Below are 27,852 nucleotides of genomic sequence, written 5' to 3'. Positions count from 1 at the left end.
ACGGGGTTTCTCCATGTTGGTCAGGCTGGTCTGAAACTCCCGACCTCAGGTGATCCACCTGCCTCGGCCTCCCAAAGTGCTGGGATTACAGGCGTGAGCCACCACGCCTGGCCCAAAATCCTTTTTTTTTTTTTTTTTTTTTTTTGTTAAACACAAGGTCTCTCTCTGTCACCCGGGCTGGAGTGCAGTGGTGCGATCTTGGCTCATTGCAATCTCCGCTTCTTAGGCTCAAGCAATCCTCCCACCTAAGCCTCCTGAGCAGCTGGCGTTACAAGTGTGCCACCAAGCTGGGCTAATTTTTGCATTTTTTGTAGAGATGAAGTTTTGCCATGTTGCCCATGTTGAACTCCTGGGCTCAAGTGATCCACCCGCTTTGGCCTCCCAAAACGTTGGGATTACAGGTGTCAGCCACCTTGTTCAGCCACAAAATCTTTTAAAGAAAATAAAAGCTTTGGTCTAGCTAACTCAGCCATTGGCCAGGGTGTACACTGGAATCACCTGTTGCTTGAAGACTCTGATTTGCATATGTGCGGGCTGGTGGCTATGACTGTAGCCACCCCCCTGCACTTTCTTTTAAAGTAAAATATAACATACATAAAGAAAAGAGCACAAAATCTTTCTCTCTTTCTCTTTTTTAAGATTAGTCAAGTGCAGCGGTGAGAAGAGGGGAACGAGTAGAACAAGGACTTAAATCTGTAATTGAGCAATCAATCGAGATAACTCATCGTCTTTGGGCCAACCGAGAGCACAGAATCTTCACACAGAGCTTGATGAATGTTTAAAGGTGAACACACTCTCATGACCAGGAACCAGTGCTGGTTCAAAGCTCTGTGGTGACTGACACGAGCACATTTTCCTTTGTGTCTGGCTCCTTGCACTCCACATTGTTTGCGAGACTCATCTAGGTTGTTGGAAGGAGCAGTGGCTCATTGTTTCCACTTGCTGTGTGGTATCCACACATGAGTATAAAACAGTTTAGTTATCCATTCTACTCCTGATGGACATTAAAGCTGTTTCCAGTTTGGACTGGTATAAATAGTGCTGCTAGGAACATTTTTGCACATGGCTTTTGGTATTTATTCATATGCATCTCCGTTGGGCATTGATACGGTCTGGCCCTGTGTTCCCACCTAAATGTCTGACTTCTAACCCCCACATGTTGGGGGCAGGACCTTGAGGGAGGTGATTAGATCATGGGGGCAGTTTCCCCATGCTATACTCATGGCGATGGGTGAGTTCTCATGAGATCTGAGGATTTTATAAGGGGATTCCCTCTTCTCTTGGCACTCATTCTGTCTCCTGCTGCCCTGGGAAGAGGTGCCTTCCGCCGTGATTATAAGTTTCCTGAGGCCTCCCCAGCCATGTGAAACTGTGAGTCAATTAAACTTCTTTTCTTTATAAAGAATTTCTTCATAGAAATTGAGAATTTCTTCATAGCAGTGTGAGAACAGACTAATAGAGCCATGTACCTAGGAATGGAACTCATGGGCCATAGGATATTTGAATGTTCAGCTTGAGTAGATATTGAGAATAATTTTTAAGGCAATTTTCACTTTATCTTCCCACTTGCAGTATATGGAAGTTCCTGTTGCTCCCACATCTTTGCTAATTCTTGGTATTGCCAGGTCAATTTTAGCCATTTTATTTATTTTTTTGAGATGGAGTCTCACTCTGTCACCCAGGCTGGAGTGCAGTGGCACAATCTTGGCTCACTGCAAGCTCCGCCTCCTGGGTTCACAACATTCTCCTGCCTCAGCCTCCTGAGTTGCTGGGACTACAGGTGCCCGCCACCATGCCTGGCTAAGTTTTTTTGTATTTTCAGTAGAGACAGGGTTTCACCGTGTTAGCCAGAATGGTCTTGATCTCCTGACCTCGTGATCCGCCCGCCTCGGCCTCCCAAAGTGCTGGGATTACAGGTGTGAGCCACCGCACCCAGCCTATTTTTTGTTTTTTATTTCTGGTTGACTTGTCAGCAGGAAGTTTGTTTTTTTTTTTCCATTGAAAACTTTTGGCCATTTTAGTGGGTGTGTCGAAGTATCTCTCTGCAGTTTTACTTTGCATTTTCCCATTGACTAAGATGATGTTGTGTACTTTTTTCAGATACTGTTCCTTATCTGTATATCATCCCTCTCTTTTTTTTTTTTCTTTTTGAGATGGAGTTTTGCTCTGTCACCCAGACTGGAGCACAGTGGCACAATCTCAGCTCACTGCAACCTCCACCTCCCAGGTTCAAGTGATTCTCCTGCCTCAGCCTCCTAAGTAGCTGGGATTACAGGTGCCCGCCACCATGCCCAGTTAGTTTTTGTAATTTTAGTAGAGACGGAGTTTTACCATGTTGACCAGGCTGGTCTCAAACTCCTGACCTCAGGTTATCTGCCCACCTCAGCCTCCCAAAGTGCTGGGATTACAGGTGTGAGCCAGTGTGTGGACATTCTCTTGTAAAAATTCTTAGTCAAGTCTTTTGCTAATGTCTTCCTCGTGGATCTGTAGGATTTCTGCTTATAGTCCAGATCCCAGTCCTCTGTTGGATATGTATGTATTACAAATATCATCTCTAACTTTATGGCTTTCCTTTTCTTTCCCTAAATGGTATCTTTTGAGGAAGATAAATTTTGATTTTAATTAAACCATTTTTAATTTGTTTGTTTTTGTTTTTGTTTTTGAGATAGGGTATCGCTCTGTTGGAGTCTTGCTCCAGGATGGAGTGCAGTGGCATCATTATAGCTCAGACTCAAGTGATCCTTCCACCTCACTCTCCCAAGTAGCTGGGAACACAGGCACATGCCACCACGCCTTGCTGATTTTTGTATTTTTTTTTTTGTAGAGACAGGGTTTCACCATGTTGCCTAAGCTGGTCTCAAACTCCTGGGCTCTAGATCCTCCTGCCTTGGCCTCCCATAGAGCTGGGATTACAGGCGCAAGCCACCATGTCCAGCCTTAATTAAATCGAATGTACCAATCTTTTATAATGAGTACTGCCTGTCTCCTGTTTAAGGAAGAGGTTAAAGTTCATTTTTTCCACAGGGACATCCAGTTGATCCAGAATCAGCTATTGAAAAGACCATCCTTCCCCACTGTTTTGCAATGGCCATAAGTCAGGTTATCATAGGCATGTGTGCATGTGTGTCTTGGTTGCGTTCTGAAAGTCCCACAGGTGACCAGAACCACTAAGAACTTCCAGCCTGACAAGGCATCCTGCTCTCCTCCCGCCTCCAGCCAGTGCTGGCTCCGGGTTTTAGCTCCTTCTGCTGTGCGTCTCTCTCCTGGATGACCCGACAGCCTCCTAACTGGTCCCGTCCTGCACTCTTTCTTTCCTCCTCCAATCCCTTCTCCTCCCTGCAGCCTAATGACTGATTACATGCTCTCCCACTGAACACTGGGCCTGGGCACAGTCTTTGGCTTCCCCCATCTCTCTTCTCTCTGCTTCCTCACTCCAGCTACACTGGCCCTCTCTCTGTCAAACTTCCCATCAAGGCCCTTCCATATGCACCTGCTGGCGGAACAGCTTTCTGCTTTTTTCTAAATCTTAACCATGACTCGTGTCAGTGGAGCCACACTCTCAAAGACAGGCCTTCCCCATGGCCCCAAAATATATCAGCTGCGCCACTGTACTCCCATAACCAGTCTGTAACTCTTTCCCTGTCTAATCGCTTGTTTTGCCTGCTTCCGTTGCCAGACTTCGAACTCCAAACAGGTAGGCACTGTGGCCATTTCTTTTCTTTTTTTGAGACGGAGTCTCGCTCTGTCGCCCAGGCTGGAGTGCAGTAGTCGGATCTCAGCTCACTGCAAGCTCCGCCTCCCGGTTTTATGCCATTCTCCTGCCTCAGCCTCCCGAGTAGCTGGGACTACAGGCGCCCGCCACCACGCCCGGCTAGTTTTTTGTATTTTTTAATAGAGACGGGGTTTCACTGTGTTAGCCAGGATGGTCTCGATCTCCTGACCTTGTGATCCGTCTGTCTCAGCCTCCCAAAGTGCTGGGATTACAGGCTTGAGCCACCGCACCCGGCCACTGTGCCCATTTCTTTTTTCTTTTTTTTTTTGAGGCGGAGTCTCGCTCTGTCGCCCGGGCTGGAGTGCAGTGGCCAGATCTCAGCTCACTGCAAACTCCGCCTCCTGGGTTTACGCCATTCTCCTGCCTCAGCCTCCTGAGTAGCTGGGACTACAGGCGCCCGCCACCTTGCCCAGCTAGTTTTTGTATTTTTGGTAGAGATGGGGTTTCACCGTGTTAGCCAGGATGGTCTCGATCTCCTGACCTCGTGATCCGCCCGTCTTGGCCTCCCAAAGTGCTGGGATTACAGGCTTGAGCCACCGCGCCCGGCCCACGGTGGCCATTTCTTTCTGTCTCTGCTGTTCCCCAGCCTGGGCTGGCACAGGGTGGCCGTGGAGGTCATGGTTCCTCAGTGAGGGGAGGAGGCGGTGGCCTGGCTTTACCTTTACAGAGGAACTGCAGGATGGCCGCGGTGCCGGCACCACACACCTCCCGTGGCGGGTAGACCATGGCCGAGGCGTCGAGGCTCAGCATCTGCAGACACAAGGGGAACCTGCTTTACAGTGCAGTTCACTACCAGTGCAACCAGAGACCAGATGATTTCCTTATCAATTTGTGTGTCCTCTGTCACCTTCATCCAGCAGGCATGGCCTGACAGCAGAGGTGACTGAGCTATCTTGTTACTTACAGCTGCATTGCCAGTGCCTGGGATGACTGCAGGCAGGCAGTGTGATAACCTACCTTGTTTTAACCTGAGTGACTCTCTCCTAGCAGAGAGAGAGCCAGACAGACTCCATTTTAGTTTCTTCACTTGCAGCCCCTTTTACCTCCCTCCCTTAAGGGCATAACTAGTGTAAACTGACTCAAATCACAGGCAGGAATGCACCTACTGATAAGATATAGAGGCAAGCTGCACCAGCAGCTCCTGGGGAGGCCCGCGAGGTGGATGACACACAAAACCCCAGCATTTATCTCTCTGTGATAGTTTAAGCCCCTGCACCTGGAACTGTTGATGTTTTGTAACTGCTTTTGTAACCAATTAATTTTTTAACTTTTTGCCAGTTCTGCTTCTGTAAAAATTGCTTCAGCTAAACTCTCTCCTCCCCTATTTAGACCACGGTATAAAAACAAAACTAGCCCCTTCCTCGGGGCCAAGAGAATTTTGAGCGTTATCCGCCTCTTGGTAGCTGGCTAATAAAGGACTCCTTAATTTGTCTCAAATTGTGGCATTTCTCTATAACTCGCTTGGTTACAACAGAAGCAAGCACTTTTTTACATTTTTTTAAGACAAAGTCTCCCTCCCATCGCCCAGACTGGAGTGCAGTGGCACGACCACTGCAGTCTCGACCTCCCCAGGTTTAAGCGGTCCTCCCACTTCAGCCTCCTGAGTAGCTGGGACTATATGCACGCAGCACCATGCCTAACTCCTGTATTTTTTGTAGAGATAAGGTCCTACTATGTTGCCCAGGCTGGTCTCAAAGTTTTGGACCCAAGCAATTCGCCTGCCTCCCAACGTGCTGGAATTACAGGTGTGAGTCATGCCCCCGGCCTCTCAGTTCACTTTGGATAAATACGTGAGTGAAAAAAAGGAAGTTATAGGACAGCATATAGCATATGATTCCACTGGCTGGGTGCAGTGGCTCATGCCTGTAATCCCAGCACTTTGGGAGGCCAAGGTGGGAGGATCACTTGAGCCCAGGAGTTCGAGACCAGCCTGGGCAACATAGCGAGACCCTAACTCTATTAAAAAAAAAAAAAAAATATATATATATATATATATATGATTCTTCCTTTGTTAGATAATACATTCATACACTTTCACATTAATATTTTATAGAAAAAAATTGGAGGAATATATATCAAACTCAAAGTGGTTTCCTCGAAAAGGAGATTCTCGGTTACTATCTACATGAAATGCTACTATTATTACTATTTTTTGAAACAAAGTCTTGCTCTGTGGCCCAGGCTGGAGTGCAGTGGTGTGATCTCGGCTCACTACAACCTCTGCCTTCCCAGTTCAAGCAATTCTCCTGCCTCAGCCTCCTGAGCAGCTGGAACTATAGGCGCGTACCACCACACCCAGCTAATTTTTGTATTTTTAGTAGAGATGGGGTTTCACCATGTTGGCCAGGCTGGTCTTGAACTCCTGACCTCAAGTGATCCACCCACCTCGTCCTCCCAAAGTGCTAGGATTACAAGCTTGAGCCACTATGCCTGGCAGAAATGTTTCTTAATATTTGCATTTTTTTTTTTTTACAATATACAGTATGAATTTTAAATTCTGTAATGACAAATGTTTATCTGCACACACATGCAGATGCTTCCGTGTTTATGAAGCCCAGGAAGCAGGGGCCTCAGCTCACAGCCACAGAACTGCTCCATCCACGGTGTGAGCTGTGTTGGACCCAGACCTCCCCCTGCCAAACTCTGACTTCCCATAGGCCCTCTGATCCCACCGAGTGCTGGCAGGCACTGATATCCTCTATGCCTGGGTATCAGGGGAGTTCTGGAAAAGGAGAAGGCCTGGGAAGCTCTGATTTTGCTGTAGCACAAGTGGCTGGGTGGGAAGGGTGGCTCAGGTGCCCCAGCCCTGGCCAGCCCAGCCCTCACATGGTGGGTGTTGAGTGAACGTGCTTTGCACAGGGGAGTGGGAGACTGCCCCAGGGAAGAGGAACTGACCGCCCAGATGCTGAGGGCCCAACAGCAGAAACCCCCATACCAGGAAGCAAATAAACCCCACATGGGTGCTCTTAGTCACCATCAGTAAAGCGAGGTGGCTTAAGGGCACGGACTCTGGGCTATACCAGGATGCTGGCTACAAGCCACGTGTGGCCATTTACGGTTACATTTTAATTAACTGAAAATAAATCTGATTTAAAGTTTGGGTCCATGGTTGGTTGGTTGCAGTCACCACATTTCAAGGGCCCAGCAGCTACAAGTAGCCAGGGTGGCCATGTTAGCTGCACAGATGATAGAGCATTCTCATAGTGGGCGGCAGGAGCAGTGACTGGACACTGCTGTGCCACAGACACCACTGTGGCTTCAGATCCTGGCCCATTGCATGCTGGCCGTGTGTTTGCTTGATCAGGACCCTTAGTGTCCCGGGGCTGTGGTCCCCTCATAGCCAAACAGGCAGTATTACCGACCCGGTGAGCTGTTTGGTTTGCGGCATGGGTGACACCTGAAGAAGATCTTGCCCACAGTACGGCCTGAACTCAGAATGGTTATCTCGCCCTAAAAGAAGGTTTGTCCGAGTTGCCACCAAGAAACTCAAAAGATCTTTTTTTTATGGAATCAAAATTAAATGAAGTGTCGGCCGGGCGCGGTGGCTCAAGCCTGTAATCCCAGCACTTTGGGAGGCCGAGACGGGCGGATCACGAGGTCACGAGATCGAGACCATCCTGGCTAACACGGTGAAACCCCATCTCTACTAAAAAAATACAAAAAACTAGCCGGGCGAGGTGGCGGGTGCCTGTAGTCCCAGCTACTCGGGAGGCTGAGGCAGGAGAATGGCGTAAACCCGGGAGGCGGAGCTTGCAGTGAGCTGAGATCCGGCCACTGCACTCCAGCCCGGGCGACAGAGCGAGACTCCGTCTCAAAAAAAAAAAAAAAAAATGAAGTGTCTAGGTTGGGTGCGGTGGCTCACGCCTGTAATCCCACCCACTTGGGAGGCCAGGCGGGAAGATTGCTTGAGCCCAGGACTTCGAGACCAGCCTGGGCAACATAGTGGGACCTCATCTCTACGAAAAATAAAAAAATTAGTCAAGTGTGATGGGGTACACCTGTGGTTCCAATTTCTTGGGAGGCCGAGGAGGAGGATCTCTGGAGCCCAGGAGTTTGAGGCTGCAGTGAGCTATGACTGAGTCACTGCACTTCAGCCTGGGTGACAGCATGAGGCCCTGTCTCAAAGAAGAAAAACAATGAAGTGTCCAGAACTCCTACTAGATGTCAAGGATGGCTTCAGGATTAGGAACGTGCTCTGAGCTGTGTTGTCTAAAATGGGAGCCACTAAGGACCCACGGCCATTTAAATAGAAATTAACTAAAATTCAACAAAATCAAACTTTTAGTTCCTGGCTGTACACACAAGCCACATTCCAGGTGCTCGATAGATACACATGGCCAGCAGCTGCTGCTCTGGACAGCACAGTCACTGAACATTTCCATCACTGCAGAAAGTTCCAGTGGGCAGCAGAGAGGACAAGCCATGTTGGCCCGTCTCCCCAGCCGGCCCTTCCTCAGGCAGGAGGGCCCCAGCTGCTAAGGTCAGTCCTTCCTCTGCTGTCTCTGTGCTCACCCACACACTCGGCAGGCTGGGCTGGCTGAGAGTGGGTCAACTCCAGGCCCCTCCGGAATGCTGGCCAGACTGCGTGCCACCATGAATGGAGAAGTCCCTGTTCCAGAAGCCGAGTTGTTCAGAGGTGGGGAGCACAGGCATCAGCTTCAGATGGCCTGGTTTACAACCATCTCTGCTGTCAGTGACTGCGTGGCCCTTGCGCAAGTTTCTTAAACTGCCTGTGCCTCGGTTTCTTCATCTACAAAGTAGCACAATAGTATCTGCCTCACAAGAGTTCTATGATGATTCCAGGTTATGCCCAGTTTTAGAAAGCCCCAGATGAAGGTGAGCCACCTCATCAGCACGACTGTGAGAGCCACCTTCCCTGAGCAGCGGCCCCGTCAGTGTCTGTCATGGGCTGAACTATGTCCCCCTCCCAAGTTCCTATGTGGAAATCCTAATTCCCCGTCCCTCAGAATGTGGCTGTAGGTGGAGACAGCATCTTTAAGGAGGTAATTAAGTTAAAAGGGGATAATTAGGCTGGGCCCTAATCCAATATGACTGGTGTGCTTCTAAGAGGAGGAAATTTGGACACGGACATGTACACAGAGAAGATGAGGTGAAGACACAGGGAGGGAAGACAGCACCTCCGAGCCAAGGAGAGAGGCCTCAGAAGTCACCAGCCCTGCCAACACCTTGATCTTGGACTTCTAGCCTGTAGAACTCCCCTGGCCTGGGTAATTCTGAAACCCCATCCCGACGGCTTCCTACCTCCTTCTCTCCCCCGCAGCTTTCTGGGCCCCGTATCACACAGGCTTAGCAGCTTCCAACCACATCACTTCCCCGCCCCTCCCTGAGACAACCTGTGCTTCCCACCACCTGCCTCCTGCACCTGGGCTGCCCGTTATCCAGGTCTGCTCAGAATCTTTTTTTTTTTTTGGAGATAAAGTCTTGCTTTGTTGCCCAGGCTGGAGTGCAACTGAGCAATCTCGGCTCACTGCAATTGCCGCCTCCTGGGTTCAAGCAATTCTCCTGTCTCAGCCTCCCCCGAGTAGCTGGGATTACAGGTGTGCGCCACCATGCCTGGATAATTTTTTGTATTTTTAGTAGGGACAGGGTTTCACCATGTTGGCCAGGCTGGTCTCGAACTCCTAACCTCAAGTGATCCACCCACTTTGGCCTCCCAAAGTGCTGGGATTACAGGCGTGAGCCATGGCACCCAGCCCAGAAATCTTATTCCTCCTTCAAGGTCTGGTTTGAATATCACAACTTTTTTTTTTTTTCCTCCTGCAACTTTTATTTTAAGTTCAGGGGTACATGTGCAGGATGTGCAGTTTTGTTACAAAGGTAAACATGTGCCATGGTGGTTTGCTGCACAGATCATCCCATCACCCAGGTATTAAGCCCAGCATTCATTATCTTTTCTTCCTGATGGTCTGCCCACAACCCTGCTCTGACAGGCCTCAGTGTGTGTTGTTCCCCCACCAACAACTTTCTTAAAGTGTCAGGCTCTTCTGGATTCAGCTTTCTTTCTTCTTCTTTCTTAATGTACATTTTTCTGCCTCTATTATGGCAGCAAAAGTCATATAATTACGAATGTTCACATGTTGGCCTCTCTACAAGCTTCTAAGGACCATGCCTTGTGATCTCTGTGATCCTGGCACTGTGAGATCAGGGCAGGCACTCAGTAATGTGGGAGAGGGGAGGTGGGCAGGCCAGAGAGCACCCCAGGCAAAAACAGCTTCCCCTTTACCTCCAGGGTTCGAACGTGAGCCAGCATCTGCGGCAACCTCTGGATCTCGTTTCCACTGATGTTGAGGGTACGCAGGCTTCGAAGCTCCCCCAGGGTGTCTGGAAGCTCCTTCAGCTTGTTGTCTGCGGAGACCCCAATAGCACAGCTCAACACCCCAAATTTCCATCACGAGCTTCCTGCCTGATGCCCGCTGGGAGCCACTCTGGCCTCTGGGGCACACATCAGGTCCTAGGTCCTGAGGTTTCGAAGGATCAAGAAGGTGGAGTTCCGGTTCAAGTCCCCACTCCACCAACTACTAGCCACGAGACTTTAGACAACTGGCTTTGCCTCCCTGTGCCAGTTTTCTCACTTGGAAAATGGGGACAACACTGCTACCCAGCCTTATAAGAACATGGGGAGATTGGAGGTTCAGGTAGATGATGTGTGAGGTCCTCTGCACACGGCCCCTCACTCTGTAATGACTGAGCAATGGGGTGCCACTGTTGTTCTCATTACTCATATGTTACAGTCGATAAATGGAGGCACTCTGTGCAGGAAGTGCTTAAGGACAACGAGGAGAAGGGAGAGAGCTGGGTGTGGCGAGCAGAGCGCGCCTGCGGGTAAGGCACCTATGCAGTAGTCTTGGCTCTGTCACCATCCCACTGGGTGCTCTTGAGCAAGTCACATTCGATTTCCTGGGCCTTGTTTTCCTCATGTGTAAACTGGGGATGGTACCACTGCCCTCAGCCTGCCCCGTGGACTCCTCAGGAGGCTTGTTGTGTCGCTGGAGATAGAAGCGCTGCTCAGAACCTTACTGCAGCCACACAGCCCTGGCTCCGAGGAGCCACAGGGATGCTCCCGACAGCCTCTCTCTGGTTACCATGGAGACAGCTGACCCAGCAGGAGTCAGTCCATTTACAGCGACCCCTGGAGACTGGCTGCCTTCCCGTTCAATGGCTCCAGGGCGGGGCAGCCTGTGGATCCCGGCCAGAATGGCCCAGAGCTGATGGAGGGTCACACGGACACGGCTTCTTGGTCCTTACCTTTAACATTGAGAGTCTGGAGCTGGGTCAGGTTCCCAATGGAACGCGGGAGCTGCATCAGTTGATTCCTTTCCACGTTTAAGACCTAAGAAAAAGGAAGAGGTGGCCGGGCACAGTGGCTCATGCCTGTAATCCCAGCACTTTGGGAGGCGGAGGCAGGTGGAGCACAAGGTCAGGAGTTCAAGACCAGCCTGGCCAACATAGTGAAACCCCATCTCTATTGAAAATACAAAAATTAGCTGGGCATGATGGCACACGCCTGTAGTCCCAGCTACTCGGGAGGCTGAGGCAGGAGAATCGCTTGAACCCAGGAGACGGAGGTTGCAGTGAGCTGAGATGGTGCCATTGTACTCCGGCCTGGGCAACAGAGCGATACTCCATCTTAAAAAAAAAAAAAAAAACTAAAGAGGAAGAGATGATGTGAGAACCCACACACAGACCACAGTGATGACCCCTGCACACCTCGCCCTGCCAGGTCAGGGCACCCAGGCACTACACGCACAAGCCCTTATCTCCCCCTGCTGGCCCTTGAGGAAGACAGAAATTCTTAAGTTTCTGCTGGAGATAGGAAAAAACTGAAGCTCAGGGTAGTGAAGTCATGTGCTCAGGACAGCACAGCCAGGCCTTGAACCGCTTCTGGCTGACGTTCCAGCACTTATACCGACCACAAAATGCTCAGTAACTGTCCCACCATTAGGGAGGGAGGGAAAAGGGGACTACAGACTCCGGGATCTGGGGAGGCAGCACAGGAGGCTCTAGTTTCCCCCTCATTAAGGACCTTGAGAGCTTGTTTGGAGGTTCTAGCAGGGGAGCGCAGCTACTCGTATACCCTTGACCGAAGACCGGTCCTCCTCTAGCGGGGATGGTCGTCCTCTTCGACCGAGCGCGCAGCTTCGGGAGGGACGCACATGGAGCGGTGAGGGAGGAAGGGGACACCCGCCTAGCCAGCCAGATCAGCCGAATCAACCCTGGCGATCAATGGGGTGACAGATGTCGCAGCCAGATCGCCCTCACATCCTCCCCCCGCATTAAGGAAAAGGAAACCTGGCTGCCCCAAGGCTGTATGATCCACCCAAGGCCTCAGGCTGGTAGTGGTGCTGAGACAGAACCTGGGCTTGTTGGATTCCAAAGCTGTACTCCCTCCAGAAGGTAGCACCTTGAGGTGACCGAGGCCAACAGGATGAAACACTAAGTAACCATTAAAAATAGATGCAATAGGGGCTGGGCTCACGCCTGTAATCCCAGCACTGTGGGAGGCTAAGGTGGGTAGATCACGAGCTCAGGAGATCGAGACCATCCTGGCAACATGGTGAAACCCCGTCTCTACTAAAATACAAAAAATTAGCTGGGCGTGGTGGTATGTGCCTGTAATTCCAGCTACTCAGGAGGCTGAGGCAGGGGAATTGCTTGAACCCGGGAGGTGAAGATTGCAGTGAGCCAAGATCACGCCATTGCACTCCAGCCTGGTGACAGAGCAAGACTCCATCTCGGGGGGGAAAAAAAAAGACGCAAGGGAAAGCTAAGTAGCCATTAAAAATAATGAGAAGATGAATATTTGATGAACCAAAGGATGTTATGAGTTACTATCAGGTATCCAAAAGCTCCAAATTAGTGAACGCAGCAATTCTATAAAAATACACCTACTGGCCAGGTGCAGTGGCTCACACCTGTAATTCCAGCACTTTGGGAGGCCAAGGCGGGTGGATCACCTGAGGCCAGGAGTTTGAGGTCAGCCTGGCCAACATGGTGAAAACCTATCTCTACTGAAAATACAAAAATTGGCCGGGCGCGGTGGCTCAAGCCTGTAATCCCAGCACTTTGGGAGGCCGAGACGGGCGGATCACGAGGTCAGGAGATCGAGACCATCCTGGCTAACACGGTGAAACCCCGTCTCTACTAAAAAGACAAAATCTAGCCGGGCGAGGTGGCGGCGCCTGTAGTCCCAGCTACTCGGGAGGCTGAGGCAGGAGAATGGCGTGAACCTGGGAGGCGGAGCTTGCAGTGAGCTGAGATCTGGCCACTGCACTCCAGTCTGGGTGACAGAGCGAGACTCCGTCTCAAAAAAAAAAAAAAAAAAAAGAAAATACAAAAATTATCCAGGTGTGGTGGTGCGTGCCTGTAATTCCAGATACTCAGGAGGCTGAGGCAGGAGAATCTCTTGAACCCAGGAGGCAGAGGTTGCAGTGAGTTGAGATGGTGCCACTGCACTCCAGCCTGGGTGACACAGTGAGAAAAAAAAAATACACATACAAAAAGTCCTACATCAAGGTATTTATTGTGGCTCAAAGTGGTAGCAATTGGTCAGGCGTGGTGGCTCACACCCATAATCCCAGCACTTTGGGAGGCCAAAGTGGGTGGATCACTTGAGGTCAGGAGTTCAAGACCAGCCAGGCCAACATAGCAAAACGCCGTCTCTACTAAAAATACAAAAACTAGCCGGGCGTGGTGGCACACTCCTGTAATCCCAGCTACTAGGGAGGCTGAGGCAGAAGAATCACTTAAACTCGGCAGAGAGAGGTTGCAATGAGCTGAGATGGCGCCACTGCACTCCAGCCTGGGCAGTGCAGTGAGACACTGTCTCAAAAACAACAACAACAACAACAACAACAACAAAAACTAAAGAGCCAAGGGGAGGGTGGAGCTGGCACTGAGTGCAGCCTGCTTCCACTGGCTGGAACCCAGCCAGAACATTCCAGGCTTGAGTGACTGCCTGGTCTCACTAGGGCCATCTGAGGTGGGTTTCTGTTTCTGCAGCCTTACCTGGAGGGCAGTCAGCTGCCCCAGATCGTCAGGAAGGGCTGTCAGCTGATTATCGTGGAGATCTAGAACCTGCAGAAGGAAGACCCCTGTGAGTCTCCAAGTGAGAAAGTCCCTTGGACTCCGGGCTCCAGAGCAGCGAGGAGGGGCTGGGGCCACCTCACACCCCCAGTGCAGAAACAGAGTGCCTGCCCCTCCTTTCCCACTCTGTGTGGATAATTCCCACCTCATTTTCCTTCTCAAACCATTTTACCATTTTCTTATTTTATGTATATTTATTTTTACTGTTGATGGAAAAACTATGCTATAAAACAGTATGCCTAGATACTAATATGTTAAAAGAAACACCCCATTGTATAAATATATATTTGCATAGAAAAAAGACTTTCAAATATGCGATAAAATACTGATAGTGAGGCCGGGCGCGGTGGCTCAAGCCTGTAATCCCAGCACTTTGGGAGGCCGAGACGGGTGGATCATGAGGTCAGGAGATCAAGACCATCCTGGCTAACACGGTGAAACCCCGTCTCTACTAAAAAATACAAAAAACTAGCCGGGCGAGGTGGTGGGCGCCTGTAGTCCCAGCTACTCGGGAGGCTGAGGCAGGAGAATGGCGTGAACCTGGGAGGCGGAGCTTGCGGTGAGCTGAGATCCGGCCACTGAACTCCAGCCTGGGCGACAGAGCAAGACTCCATCTCAAAAAAAAAAAAAAAAAAATACTGATAGTGATACCCCACAGTGTAAAATTATAGATGTTTCCCCCTTTGCTTAACTCTACTTGCTAATTACTATTTTATTTTATTTATCTTGAGACAGAGTCTCACTCTGTCACCCAGGCTGGAGTGCAGTGGCACGATCTCAGCTCACTGCAACCTCCACCTCCTGGGTTCAAGTGATTCTCGTGCCTCAACCTCCCAAGTAGCTAGGATTACAGGCATGTGCCACCATGCTCTGCTGGGATTTCTCGTATTTTTAGTAAAGATGGAACGCCATGTTGGCCAGGCTGGTCTCAAACTCCTGACCTCAAGTGACCCACCCGTCTTAGCCTCCCAAAGTGCTAGGATTACGGGTGTGAGCCACTACAACTGACCACTAATTTTTTAAAAAGGAAAATGCACCAAAAAAGGCCTTGGAGAAATATTTATACATGTGCACACACAGCTACTCTTCACATCCATGGGTTCCATATCTATGGATTCAACCAAACTCAGGTCGAAAATATTAAGAAAAAACAAAAACAGCTGGGCGCAGTGGCTCAAGCCTGTAATCCCAGCACTTTGGGAGGCCGAGACGGGCAGATCACGAGGTCAGGAGATCGAGACCATCCTGGCTAACATGGTGAAACCCCATCTCTACTAAAAAATACAAAAAAAAAAAAAAACTAGCCGGGCGAGGTGGCGGGCGCCTGTAGTCCCAGCTACTCGGGAGGCTGAGGCAGGAGAATGGCGTAAACCCGGGAGGCGGAGCTTGCAGTGAGCTGAGATCTGGCCACTGCACTCCAGCCCGGGCGACAGAGCAAGACTCCGTCTCAAAACAAAAAACAAAAAACAAAAACAAAAAAAAAGCATCAGTAGTGAACACATACAGGCTTTTCTCTTGTCATTATTCCCTAAACAATATAGTGTAACAGATTGGGCCTGTGCTGCAGGGCTCCTCTGAAGGTGCGTATCACTCTCCCAAGCTCAGTCTGTACAGAACAACCCTGGGCTCACACCGCCCACATCTTGTGAATGCCTCCCAGCCTGTCCAGGGAGGAGCTCACAGTCAGCAGGGAGTCCTTCCAGATCACCTGGGCGTCCCTCCTCTTCCTTCTTGCCTGAAAGTGTCAGTTTCCTCACCCTCTGCTAGCTGACTCGCCATGAGTTTGTCATTTGGCTTTCCTCCTAGCATGTAAACTCCGTGGGGACAGGGCCTGTGGCTGGTCATCTTTGTCACCCTATCCCACACACAGCCCACAGAAGTATCCAATAAACCATGCTGATCAAATCCCAGATTGACAGGTAGATTAGGCCCCGCTGACATACAAGAGGCGCCCCAAAGGGAGCAGGCGCTCAGCTGCTGCCTGGAACCCCATGCAGAGCCCCAACTGCCTGGGAGGAGGGCCCAGTACCTTGATGGTTGCCAGACTCAGGAGGCTGCAGGATTTGGGAAGCAGGGAAGTGAGGTGATTCGTGTGGACGATCAGCACCTGTGTGGAGAGATGTGCGGCCATGTTGGGCTGAGGAAGAGAAGCAGGCAGGGCAGGCTAAGGGCATGGAAGCCAGCCCAGTGCCCTGCTACGCCCCGCCATCTTGCTCTCCCAGACACCACGACAGGAACAGGGGATGCGGGTCAGGATCATGAACTCTCCCAATGGGGAATCTGATGCCCTTTCTTAAAATCTGGATCTTCAAGGGTGAAAGAGACCTTAGAGGTCTAAATCTTCCTTCCATTCTGAGAAGGGATCCCCCTGCAGCCATTCTGATCATAACCCTCCCAGCACCAGCATCTTCACGTGGAAAATAGAGAATAATCAAGTGCCTGCCTCCCAGGGCTGCCATGATGTTAAATACAAGCTCATGCACAAAACATCCAGAGCTGACACACGGGCCAGGGCTCAGTCCAGGTCATCTACTCCTATTTTTCATAGTCATTGACCACTGCCTAACACTTCCAGTACAGACTTGGCATGGTGGCTCACGCCTGTAATCCCAGCACTTTGACAGGCCAAGGTGGGTGATCACTTGAGGTCAGGAGTTCAAGACCAGCCTGACCAACATGGCAAAACCTCATCTCTACTAAAAATACAAAAATTAGTTGGGTGTGGTGGTGGGCACCTGTAATCCCAGCTACTCAGGAGGCTGAGGCAGGAGAATCGCTTGAACCCAGGAGGTGGAGATTTCAGTAAGCTGAGATTACGCTACTGCACTCCAGCCTGGGTGACGGAGCAGAGTGTCCATCTTAAAAAAAAAAAAAAAAAAAAAAACATTTCCAACGCCAAGGAGCTCACTACTCTGTTAGCATGGAACTTTTTTTTTTCTTTTGCATATTCTCATTTAGATACTTCACTTAGAGTGCTTCTACCCATCTGCATTCAAAGCTGCAATGCTTTGCTGAAAAATCATTCACTCCCCTCAGAATCTCCCCCGCGTGACCAGAATAAAAGGGGTGAGTTTCTATTATTATTAACACTGGGGTTCATAAGCCTTTACTATGTGGCAGGCATTACACTCAGTATATTTCTATCTCTATCTAACTAACTATCTACCACTCATTTAATTCTCACAGTACCTCAGGGAGGAGAACTATGAATGTCTTCATTTCACAGGTGAAGAAATGGAGAAGTAAGAGTTTAAGGAAGTTGCCCAAGTCATGAAGCCAGTGAGAGAAGGCAGAGTCAGAATGTGACACAGGAAGGTCCAACCCCAAAGCCTACTCTCCTATCAGTGAAATCACCTGCTGCAGGCCAAAAGCGTAAGAAGCAGAGAGAAAGGGGGTGTCTATGCTGGGGAGACAGCTCCTCAAAGTCCCTTGTGGGTTCAAACAAGCAGACATGCAATAAGCAAGTCTCTGAAGATGAAGCTCCAGCTCACCTTCTTCTGCAGAACTTTGCATGTTGCAAAAGCTCCAAATGGAATCTAAGATAAGATAAAGAAAAGTAAGTGTCTCCCCTCCTGCCAGTGTTTAGCTTGTTCTCTGAGTGGCATTCACATGAGGAACAGGCAGGCAGGAGGTGAACAAGGGCAAAACGCCACAGCAGGTGGCAGTGCTGAGCCCAGGGGCAAGGCTGGCGAGCAGTGGCGCAGGGGATGTGGCCAGCCCTTCCCTCCGTCAGCTGGCAGGAGACTGTCCTGCCCCACCCACCCCTGTCCCCATTGTGAACCCCTTCAGGGGCTGGAGAATGCCAGGCCCTTCCAGCAACCTAGGAGTCTATGGGTACATTTTCTACCTAGACTCCTCGACTCTTGGAGACTATGTTATATTGAGGCCAAAGCACCATCTCAATTCTTTTGCACAAGAACAAAATCTAAGGAAACATCTCATGACTAGAGCTTCTGGCCTTTCTAAAGCCCTAGTCCACCTCTGTCTTTCCTAGGCACACATGATCCAAGAAAATGGGACAGATCCAATTCACAGCCCAACACTATGCTCAGTTTACCTCTGAGAGCTCACATTTAGAGATGTCGAGAATGTCATCTGCCCCAGCTTCTTTTGCCTAAGGATAAAAATAATTTTTAAAAAGTATTAAGACAAAACATCTTTGCAGAGTGGACAAGCCAGGCAAAGAACATACACGTAAGCGGCAGCAAAGGACCATAGACACTATCTGGTTCCACCGGTCCACTGAACCAATGACGCCTGCTTTCCAGAAGCTTGAGGCCCAGAGGGATGAGGAACGGAAAGCAATGACAGTACGCTCAGTCTACAGGGGAGAAGCACCCTTGACAGGTGGCCTCATCTGTTGGGTCTAAGTCAGCCATTTCTTCTGCAGGTGGGGGAGGCAGATGGGAGGGAGCATGGCTTGTCGGGGGCAGTGCGGAGGCCTACTCCTTGGGGACTGAGGAGGAGTTGGGATAGAGTTAGAGGAAACCCACTTTCCCTCACCAAACACATCTGGTACTCCAGGCGTTTCCGAGCCTCCTCACTGGGTTTCCGCTTCCGGAAGAAAAGTGGCATCCTTCCCTTTCCCCAGAGCGATCTTGAGGACCCTGGGGCACAGGAGAGAAGTTAGGGACTGGGGAATTCGTCACAGCCCCCAACACCCGGGATAGGTAGCGCAGGAACACAAAGTACGCAGCTGGTCTGTTGGACCATGAGTTCCATGGAGGCAGCAGCTGCGTCTTTCTATTGAGTTCCATGGAGGCAGCGGCTGCGTCTTTCTAGTGAGTTCCAAAGGGGCAGGGGCTGTGTCTTTCTTTTTTTTTTTTTTTTTGAGACGGAGTCTCGCTCTGTCGCCCAGGCTGGAGTGCAGTGGCCGGATCTCAGCTCACTGCAAGCTCCGCCTCCCGGGTTTACGCCATTCTCCTGCCTCAGCCTCCCAAGTAGCTGAGACTACAGGTGCCCACCACCTCGCCCGGCTAGTTTTTTGTATTTTTTAGTAGAGACGGGGTTTCACGGTGTTAGCCAGGATGGTCTCGATCTCCTGACCTCGTGATCCCCCCGTCTCAGCCTCCCAAAGTGCTGGGATTACAGGCTTGAGCCACCGCGCCCGGCCGGGGCTGTGTCTTTCTAGTGAGTTCAACAGGGACAGCGACTGCATGTTTCTAGTGAGTTCCACGGGGGCAGGGTCTGCATCTTTCTAGTGAGTTCCATGGGGAAGGGGCTGTGTCTTTCTAGTGAGTTCCATGGGGTCAGGGGTCACATCTTTCTAGTGAGTTCCATGGGCGCAGGGGCCGTGTCTTTCTAGCGAGTTTCATGGAGGCAGGGCCGTGTCTTTCTAGTGAGTTCCATGGGGGCAGGGGCTGTGTCTTTCTAGTGAGTTCCAGGAGGTCAGGGGTCACATTTTTGTAGTGAGTTCCATGGGTGCAGGGGCCGCATCTTTCTGGTGAGTTCCATGGGCGCAGGGGCTGCGTCTTTCTAGTGAGTTCCATGGGGTCAGAGGTCACATCTTTCCAGCGAGTTCCATGGGGGCAGGGGCCATGTCTTCCTAGTGAGTTCCATGGGGTCAGGGGTCACATCTTTCTAGTGAGTTCCATGGGGGCAGGGGCTGTGTATTCCTAGTGAGTTCCATGGGCGCAGGGGCCACATCTTTCTAATGAGTTCCATGGGCGCAGGGGCTGTGTCTTTCTAGTGAGTTTCATGGAGGCAGGGGCCATGTCTTTCTAGTGAGTTCATTGGGGTCAGGAGTCACATCTATCTAGCGAGTTCCATGGGGCCAGGGGCTACGTCTTTCTAGTACTGGTTCCATGGAGGCAGGGTCTGCGTCTTTCTAGTGATTTCCATGGGGCCAGGGGCTGTCTTCCTAATGAGTTCCATGGAGCCAGGGACTGCATCTTCCTAGTTCCACGGAGTTCCATGGGGGCAGGGGCCGCGTCTTTCTAGTGAGTTCCATGGGGTCAGGGGCTGCATCTTTCCAGTGAGTTCCATGGGGTCAGGGGTTGCATCTTTCTAGTGAGTTCCATGGGGTTAGGGGATGCATCTTTCTAGTCCTTCCGTCAGTGTCCTGAGCCCACAGCAGGCGCTCAGTACTTCTTGTTCTTTGTTGACTAAACATTAAGCAGCAGGATGAGGTGGAAACAAAGACAAGCCAGATGACCTGGGTTGGGGCCCACATTTGCCACTGACCTATAGGTCTTGGCATTATCCTTCTCCTGTTCTGGGGAAACTTAGAGAAGTTTCCTCAGGTGCTTTCCAAGGCTGTTCTTTGAGGACTTTAACAGACTCTGCCAATGAATCACTTCTAGCCCCCTAGACACTGTCACAGCGGGATCAGCAGGAACAAACCAGAGCCAGCCAGGACCTCGGGGAGCTCAACTACTTCATGACCAAAGAGACCTCTGCGGTGAATACAAATTAAAAAGCAATCCTCAGCTTACCACCCTCAGTTATTATTCCATTTTATTCTTACCATATCTATTTAAAGTGAAGAAACAGGCTGGGTGTGGTGGCTCATGCCTGTAATCCCAGCTCTTTCGGAGGCCAAGACGGGTGGGTCACTTAAGCCCAAGAGTTCGAGACCAGTCTGGGTAACATGGTGAAACCCCATCTCTATTAAAAATACACAAAGTAGCTGGGCGTGGTGACGTGCGCCTGTAGTCCCAGCTACTTGGAAGGCTGAGGTATGAGAATCACTTGAACCCAGGAGGCGGAGGTTGCAGTGAACCGAGATCATGCCACTGCACTCCAGCCAGTGACAGAGGGAGACTCTGTCTCAGAAAATAATAATAAATAAATAAATAAAGTGAAGAAGCAGATGCTTATTAAGTTCAGTGGCCTGGCTGTACAGCCTGGATTGCAGCCTGGAAGCCAGCCTGGAACCGTGGTCTCTCAAGTCCTGACCTGTGGGATTTGCCCGACTCCTTGGTGCTCACATAACTTGGCACACACGAAGTACACTGTCCTGAACTCAGAGCCAGGTGCTCACTGCCTGCCCAGGGCCTGCACAGTATCTGTAAATATCAGAGCAGGATAAGGGATGGCAATGAGCCAGGAAGCAATCACCCAGGTAAGTGCATGGTGAGCAGCACAGGCTTTGGGATGAAAGAGAACTGGATTTGAATCCGAGATGTGCCACCCACGACTGCAGAGGTCACCTTGGTTCACCTCTCAGAGCCTCAGTTTCCTCATCTGTAAAGTTTAAGTAATCACGCTACCAACACTGGCTTCTGTGAGGATCCAATGACTTTATATATGTCAAGCGCATAATACAGGACCTGGCACATGAGCGCTCAATAAATGTGAGCCACAAAGCACCCACATGCAAGCAGCATTGATTCAGGGCCCACCAGAGGAGCTAGGGAGAAGACAGCCATGGGAGGAGATGCAGCTGAAGAAGACATACACCCAGTCCTCAGAGGGATGGGCAGAGATGGCAGCTCTGCACCCACAGGGGCGGGGCTGTCTGGGGAGGCAGCCAGGCCTGCAGAGCCAGCTCAGGCCCTTCTTGTCACCCCACCTGTCTGCAAGGACGGGGAATGGTTTGAAAACAGCCCCCTCCCATCACTCCCTGATGACCAGCACTTACCCTTCTGCTCCCCAGTCACTAACCCTCCTGCACCCCCTTCCCGATGTGCAGCCCTCCCCCCCACTTCCTCCCAACCACCATCGCTCTCCCACCCCTCCCAGAAGATCAGCTCTTTCCAGGCTGCCCCACATGCCTGTCCCTCCCTTTCCGACGTCCAGCCTAGATGCGGGGGGAGGGCCACATCCATATTTCCTGGGGTGGGGTGGGCAGTGGCTGACCTGGCTTTGAGGATGGGGGGATCCCCCACGTTGGGAACCGCGGGTGCACCCGAGGGCAGGCTGATCACTCGGAAGGCTTGGTCAAGGACTCGGGGCCGCAGACCACCCGGCACGGGCCGGGCGGAGCCGGAGTCTGGTCTCCTTCAAACGCAGGTGCTGGAGACAGAAACTAAGAATCTCAGAAAGTCACGCAGACCGGGATGACGAAGTCTGAGGCTCTAGCAACCGCGGACTCTCAGAATGAAAAGCGGGACTGGATTTCCACATAAATAGACAGTTTTGATAACTAAAGTGCACTCACCAAGTGCTGGAGGGGGCAGGGGTCGCTGCGGTACTGGGGTCTCGGAATGGGACAACGGACCCCTCAGGGGAGGGGCGGGGCTCTGGGATTGGGTGTTGGGGACCAGGGTGACACTCACGATAAAGGAATATGGGAAACAGCTAGGCCTAGGATCACGGGAGCAACCCCTCTTCTCAGACGTCTCCGGAGCGAACTGCCCGATCTCCCTTTCGGAATCTCTAGCTTCAGCGCACCGCGGTGCCCAGCTCGCCAGCCGTCAGCCTCAGGCGCCTGCCCACAACAAACATGGCTACAAAAGCGTCTCTGGAAGGCTGGGCAGTGACGACAGTTCTCGCGATAGCCGGGTTTTTCCTGCCTATATCCGGCGTCGTCCGTGCGATTTCCGGCCTTTCGGCTTTTGGCTCGGAGGGGGCGAAGGTGCAACTTTCTTCGGTCGTCCCGAATCCGGGTTCATCCGACACCAGCCGCCTCCACCATGCCGCCGAAGTTCGACCCCAATGAGATCAAAGTCGGTGCGTGCTCTAGTTGTGGCCGGGGCTGCGGGATGGAGCATCACTTGGCCCCGCCGCGCGTGCAAAGCTTTCTAATATGGGGCTTTTAAAGCCGCTGCCTCCTAGAGGCCTTCCCGGTGCTGCGCCGTCCTGGCCAAGCCTCAGTCTTTCTGGGCCTTAGCTTCTCCACGTGTAGGTGGGGAGGGAGGACCGAACCACCTGTGGCGGCTTGGGAGCCCGCAGGCCCTAGGGTAAGGCTTGTCTTCTGGCGTTTGGACCCACTGGCCTGGGTTCGCGGGCGACGGGGCTCTCTCCACGCCTCCGCGGTGTGAGGTTCGGAGCTGCCCACGCCCGAGGGAGGAGCGGGTGGCCGGCCTCACGCTCGGTGCTGTTTGGAGAAGAGGCGGAGGGTGGTGTGTCCAGCCCCGGAAAGACGCTGAGAGGGCTGTGGCTCGGGAGCTCCCTCTGCAGAGACACTAACCCTTCTTTTCCTCCAGTATACCTGAGGTGCACCGGAGGTGAAGTCGGTGCCACTTCTGCGCTGGCCCCCAAGATCGGCCCCCTGGGTCTGGTACGTCATCCCCGCCAAGGGGCATGTTTTCACTTAGAGCAGAGTTAAGCGCCGGCTCGTGGAGTCTGTGCCAGAGGTGCCCTCGTGTCTTGGATTGTCACCCTCACTAGGCCTGAGCCACTAACTAGTACTAGGTACCTTAGGAAGGTCATGCGTGAAACATCGAACCTGGTGCCTTTAAATTGTAATTAGCTCCAGGTGTCTCCACTGCTGCTTTGAGGCACCTGAGGGGTGGGCCCAAGGGGGAGTTTTGAAGTTGGGAGTGGCTTAGTGACATTGGGCAGCCAGTATCTGTATTTCCTCGTCAGGGAAGTGGGCATGGCATTGTTGGGAAGATTAAATGGGGTGTGGGTGAAGATCCAGTGAGTGTTGCCAGCTGTGTTGTGGATGTAAACCTAGCAGTTAATGTGACGGGCTGTGCCTTATGCCTGAGCAAGTGCTGCCTTCCCCGTCATTCTGTACTCTTGGATTTCCCTGAATTTCATTAGGCCTTTATGTAATCCTTGGCACAGGGGTCCGCTGTCCCAAATGCTCTTCCCTATTGGTCTTTCTTAACCTGTATCTTAACTACTCTTCCTTGGCCCTTAGCTGAGCTGGCGCTTAAGGGACACTTAGCAAATAATCAGACCCCCATCCAGGCAGATGGATGTGGATGGTCTGACATGGGAACCTAATATTTTGAAAGCTCCTTAGGTGATTCTAATGTCAGCAGGGCTGAAAATCCCCCTCCTTAAGCACATGGGCACTTAGGAGGGGTCTAGATTCCATTGTGGCCAAGTCTGCAGTTTACAGTCCTGGAGGAGACAACCCCAACCCCCAATTTATGCTATGGTGATAGCTGTGCTGATTGGGAAGGTGCCCTTAAGTACCTAACTTGAGATAGCTCCCTTTGTTGCCAAGTGAGAAGTGGTGGGCAGGTTTCAAGGCTGTGGTTCACATCTGGACACTATGTTGATTACATTCCTTTATTTCCAGTCTCCGAAAAAGGTGGGTGATGACATTGCCAAGGCAACAGGTGACTGGAAGGGCCTGAGGATTACAGTGAAACTGACCATTCAGAACAGACAGGCCCAGGTATTTACTTGTTCTTGGTTTCGGGATTGGAGGGTGGGGGGACAGAGGTAGCAACCCTCTGGGATTCCTGAATAGAGTATTTTTGCCACCAGTGGTCAGCTGAGTGATTTTACCTTGTTGGGGAGGCTTTGTCAGGAGTACAGACCTAGGGGAGAGACTTGGACAGTGTGTGGCCGTGATTTCTGAAAGCCAGCATGCATGGCAGTATTCATTGGAGGCGGAGTATTAACCAAGAATCTCCTCTGCAGATTGAGGTGGTGCCTTCTGCCTCTGCCCTGATCATCAAAGCCCTCAAGGAACCACCAAGAGACAGAAAGAAACAGAAAAACAGTGAGTTGTCTTTTCCCTAGTTTGGTTTTGGTAATGGTTTGTGAGATGTTTGATATATATGGCTGTTTTCCCTTAAAGGAAACCTGGGGTTGACATGGCTATTGGGTGTTGATATGGTTAAGGCTGCTAGAGCCAGGTGGTATCAAAAAGTGCCATATATGCTGGGTGGCTCACACCTGTGTAATCCCAGCACTCTGGGAGGCTGAGGCAGGCGGATCACTTGAGGTCAGGAGTTTGAGACCAGCCTGGCCAACATGGTGAAACCCCCATCTCCACCAAAAAATACGAAAATTAGCCTGGTGGTGCCCACCTGTAGTCCTGGCTACTCTGATGACTGAGACAGGAGAATCACTCGAACCCAGGAGGTGGAGGTGGTAGCAGTGAGCCAAATTCATGCCACTGCACTCCAGCTTGGGTGACAGTGAGACACTGTCTCAAAAAAAAAAAAAAAAAAAAAAAGTGTCCATGTAGTCTCTGTGTGGGGCAGGCCCCAGTCAGTGCATGTAGGGAGGAAGACGTCAGCAACAGTGACCTATAATCAGACCACATAGAGCCGGCAGGTACTGGGCAGTTTAACTGTCCCTGGCAATTTAAGCTTATCATTTCTCATCTCTAAAACAGTTTCTGCCATGGCATATTTGTGAAGGCTTGGTTTTGCCCTCAGCCACCCGCCACTGCACCTGACCAGGTCTCTGTTGGCTGGTGCAATCCAGTGGTGAGCTGATAGTAAACCCCAGCTTAGGAAACAGGGTTGTTCTTCATGTGGATGACTCTGTGCCGAAAGCATGGGAACAGCCTAGAAATGAAATGAAGGACACATGATCTGCTTTGGCTTCAGATGGTAACAAAGGTTTTGCTGTTTTCTCTTCTGCAGTTAAACACAGTGGGAATATCACTTTTGATGAGATCATCAACATTGCTCGACAGATGCGGCACCGATCCTTAGCCAGAGAACTCTCTGGTAAGAGCAGGACAACATGTAACCGCTGTAACTGTAGTTGTGTTTTCACTGAGTGATAACATTCTTCCCACTTAAAGGGTGCTCAGTGAGACCCAAGATGGGGTGTTTTCTGAGACTGAAAGAATGGATGGATCTTAAATTGGATGTGTTTAATCTGAGCATCAAGGACCCATGGAAGCTTTGCATTCAGGGTCATGGGACTAGATGGAGCTCTGCACTCTGTATTAGGGGAGCAGGAACCTCATTCCTTCCATTGCCTGCTATGAACCCCTTGAGTATTCCCTAGTATGAGGATTATGAGGGACTGAGCCAGCACCTCCAGTGCCACCATTTCTTTACTAAAGGAACCATTAAAGAGATCCTGGGGACTGCCCAGTCTGTGGGCTGTAATGTTGATGGCCGCCACCCTCATGACATCATAGATGACATCAACAGTGGTGCTGTGGAATGCCCAGCCGTAAGTGACTTTTTTGCTTCATTTTCCATTGTTACAATAGGGGCAAAAGGGGGGCCACTCAATGTATTCACAGAGATAAGCTGGGAAGTTTTGGAAATGGTTACTGGTGGGGTTCGGATAATCCTTTTAAACTTTCCCTCTTACTGATAAAGACTTTTTTTCCTTTCCCACAGAGTTAAGCACAAAGGAAAGTATTTCAATAAAGGATCATTTGACAACTGGTGGATTTTTTGGTGTGGCGTCTTCCTTGAAGGAGCTAGCTCCTTTGTGGGGTGGTCAGTGGGGTCAAGGTGGCAGAGCCTGTGGAGAAGTAACAAGCACCTTGTAGTGGGTAACAAAACTGCCCTGTATGGGCTGGGCTGAGCTCAGAAAGGAAGCTTTTTTTTTGAGATGGAGTTTCTGCTCTTGTTGCCCAGGCTGGAGTGCAATGGCGCCATCTCGGTTCACCACAACCTCTGCCTTCCATGTTCAAGCAATTCTCCAGCCTCAGCCTCCTGAGTAGCTGGGATTACAGACACATGCTACCACACCTGGCTAATTTTTATTTTTAGTAAAGACAGGGTTTTGCCATATTGGTTAGGCCAGTCTCGAACTCCTGACCTCGATCTGCCTGCCTTTGGCCTCCCAAAGTGTTGGGATTACAGGCGTGAGCCACCATGCCTGGCCAGGAAACACTTTTTGTAGACTATCATGAAGCCGTTCCTAAGAAATGCTCTAACACAAACCCTGAACACATGGGGAGTGTAGCTGTCCATCCCTGACCAACTGAAGTGAGAGTGGGTTGGGGGCCCAGGACCTGTTTTGCTAGCCATTCCAGTGCACAGCCAGGGCTCAGAACCAATGATACAACAAATAAACCTGACCACTCTCCTGGACTAACGATTAGTCCTGGACTAATCCTTTGGTTCTGTGAAAGTGAGGTTCACGTCATCTGTTTAACTGTAAACTGTTTTTCCAACCTTTTCTCTGAATTCAGGTGGCTTACAGTATTTGCTGTCTTACCTTGTCTTAAGTCTCATCTTCCCACAGTTCTGTTCCTTCTGATCAACTTTCTAGAGTCTGTGCTCATCACTCCCTTTTAAGATGAACCTTGAAGCATGAGCTGGGAGAGGATTCTGGGTACTGGAGTAAAGGGAGTTGGAAATGGTGGCCCCAAGAAATTGATTTCCCCTTCATGACTCATTTGTTTGCACATTAGTTTTCGCCAGTGGTCTCTAGATCAGTGCTTTTGTGTCACCCCAGGTTGGAGAACTACCTTAAGTGGAAAGGACTACCTGGACCCCCTGAGTTAGGGAGTGGATTCTGTTTTGGATACAGTGGCTTTTGCCTGTAATCCCAGAACTTTGGGAGGCTGCGGCAGGAGCATTCCTTGAGGTCAGGAATTAAGACCAGCCTGGGCAACATAGCAGACACTTTCTCCAGAAAGCTAGCTGGGTGTGGTAGCTTGTGTGCCTGGCTACTTGTGATGCTGAGGTGGTGCAGAAGTAGAGTCTTCAGCAAGCTATGATTATACCACTGCACTCCAGCCTAGGTGAGAATGAGGGGCTGGCACAAAAGCATTCCAGTGTCCTAGAAGGGACTGCACTAAGTCACCAAGGAAACAGTAAATAAGACACTAAGCAGGCCAAAGGCAAAAATCTGGATCTCTTAATAGGAGGGGAACACTACTGTTCTCCATGAGGGAGAAAGGAGAATCAGGACCCCGGGGCAGTTTATGAGTCACCTGCCTCTGAGTCCAGCATGGCTGTCACACACCTCCCCATTCTGGGTGCTTCCTATTCTCCGTGGAAAGGGATGTGCCTCCCAATTCATTAGCAGCGCACACTACCCTCAACACGAGTAACCTGTGGGTGGGCTCTTTTTTTTGTTGAGATGCAGTCTCGCTCTCGCCCAGGCTGGAGTGCAGTGTTGCAATCTTGGCTCACTGCAACCTCTGCCTCCTGGGTTCAAGCGATTCTCCTGCTTCAGCCTCCTGAGTAGCTGGGATTACA

General features: G+C 50.8%; 2 protein-coding genes and 1 non-coding gene across 7 annotated transcripts in view; 2 read left to right on the top strand and 1 right to left on the bottom strand.

The window, feature by feature from the left end:
* The window catches only part of LRSAM1 (leucine rich repeat and sterile alpha motif containing 1), a 55,548-nt gene extending 33,266 nt beyond the window's left edge, over positions 1-22,282 (bottom strand). For 2 of the 4 annotated variants that reach the window (XM_010367842.2, XM_030920240.1), the window contains exons 1-10: positions 22,096-22,282; positions 21,677-21,832; positions 18,380-18,483; positions 17,934-17,990; positions 17,368-17,412; positions 15,906-16,013; positions 13,799-13,867; positions 11,039-11,123; positions 10,017-10,138; positions 4,432-4,522 (exon numbers count right to left, since the gene is read on the bottom strand). In XM_010367842.2, the coding sequence (XP_010366144.1) occupies positions 4,432-4,522; positions 10,017-10,138; positions 11,039-11,123; positions 13,799-13,867; positions 15,906-16,013; positions 17,368-17,412; positions 17,934-17,990; positions 18,380-18,451 (649 nt within the window). In that variant the 5' untranslated portion in view covers positions 18,452-18,483; positions 21,677-21,832; positions 22,096-22,282. The remainder of the gene's footprint in view (positions 1-4,431; positions 4,523-10,016; positions 10,139-11,038; positions 11,124-13,798; positions 13,868-15,905; positions 16,014-17,367; positions 17,413-17,933; positions 17,991-18,379; positions 18,484-21,676; positions 21,833-22,095) is intronic. The other 2 variants (XM_010367843.2, XM_030920239.1) reach the window with 2 other exon arrangements.
* A 58-nt stretch (positions 22,283-22,340) lies between these two features.
* Positions 22,341-26,087, top strand: RPL12 (ribosomal protein L12). 2 transcript variants are annotated; one of them, XM_010367844.2, is made up of 7 exons: positions 22,341-22,489; positions 22,966-23,039; positions 24,015-24,113; positions 24,362-24,443; positions 25,318-25,404; positions 25,749-25,861; positions 26,035-26,087. In XM_010367844.2, the coding sequence occupies exons 1-7, from the start codon at positions 22,453-22,455 to the stop codon at positions 26,038-26,040; spliced, it is 498 nt and encodes a 165-aa protein (XP_010366146.1). In that variant the 5' UTR covers positions 22,341-22,452; the 3' UTR covers positions 26,041-26,087. The 2 variants fall into 2 exon arrangements, with proteins under 2 accessions (XP_010366146.1, XP_030776098.1); XM_030920238.1 differs by having other exon boundaries at positions 25,749-26,087.
* On the top strand, positions 25,111-25,240 carry LOC115894085. Its single transcript, XR_004054133.1, has one exon. It is a non-coding gene; the product is annotated as a small nucleolar RNA SNORA65 (small nucleolar RNA).
* Positions 26,088-27,852: the final 1,765 nt, after the last annotated feature.

The sequence above is a fragment of the Rhinopithecus roxellana genome, chromosome 16, assembly GCF_007565055.1.
Source record: "Rhinopithecus roxellana isolate Shanxi Qingling chromosome 16, ASM756505v1, whole genome shotgun sequence".
NCBI lineage: Eukaryota > Metazoa > Chordata > Mammalia > Primates > Cercopithecidae > Rhinopithecus > Rhinopithecus roxellana.
This window is presented reverse-complemented; position numbering and strand designations above follow the sequence as displayed.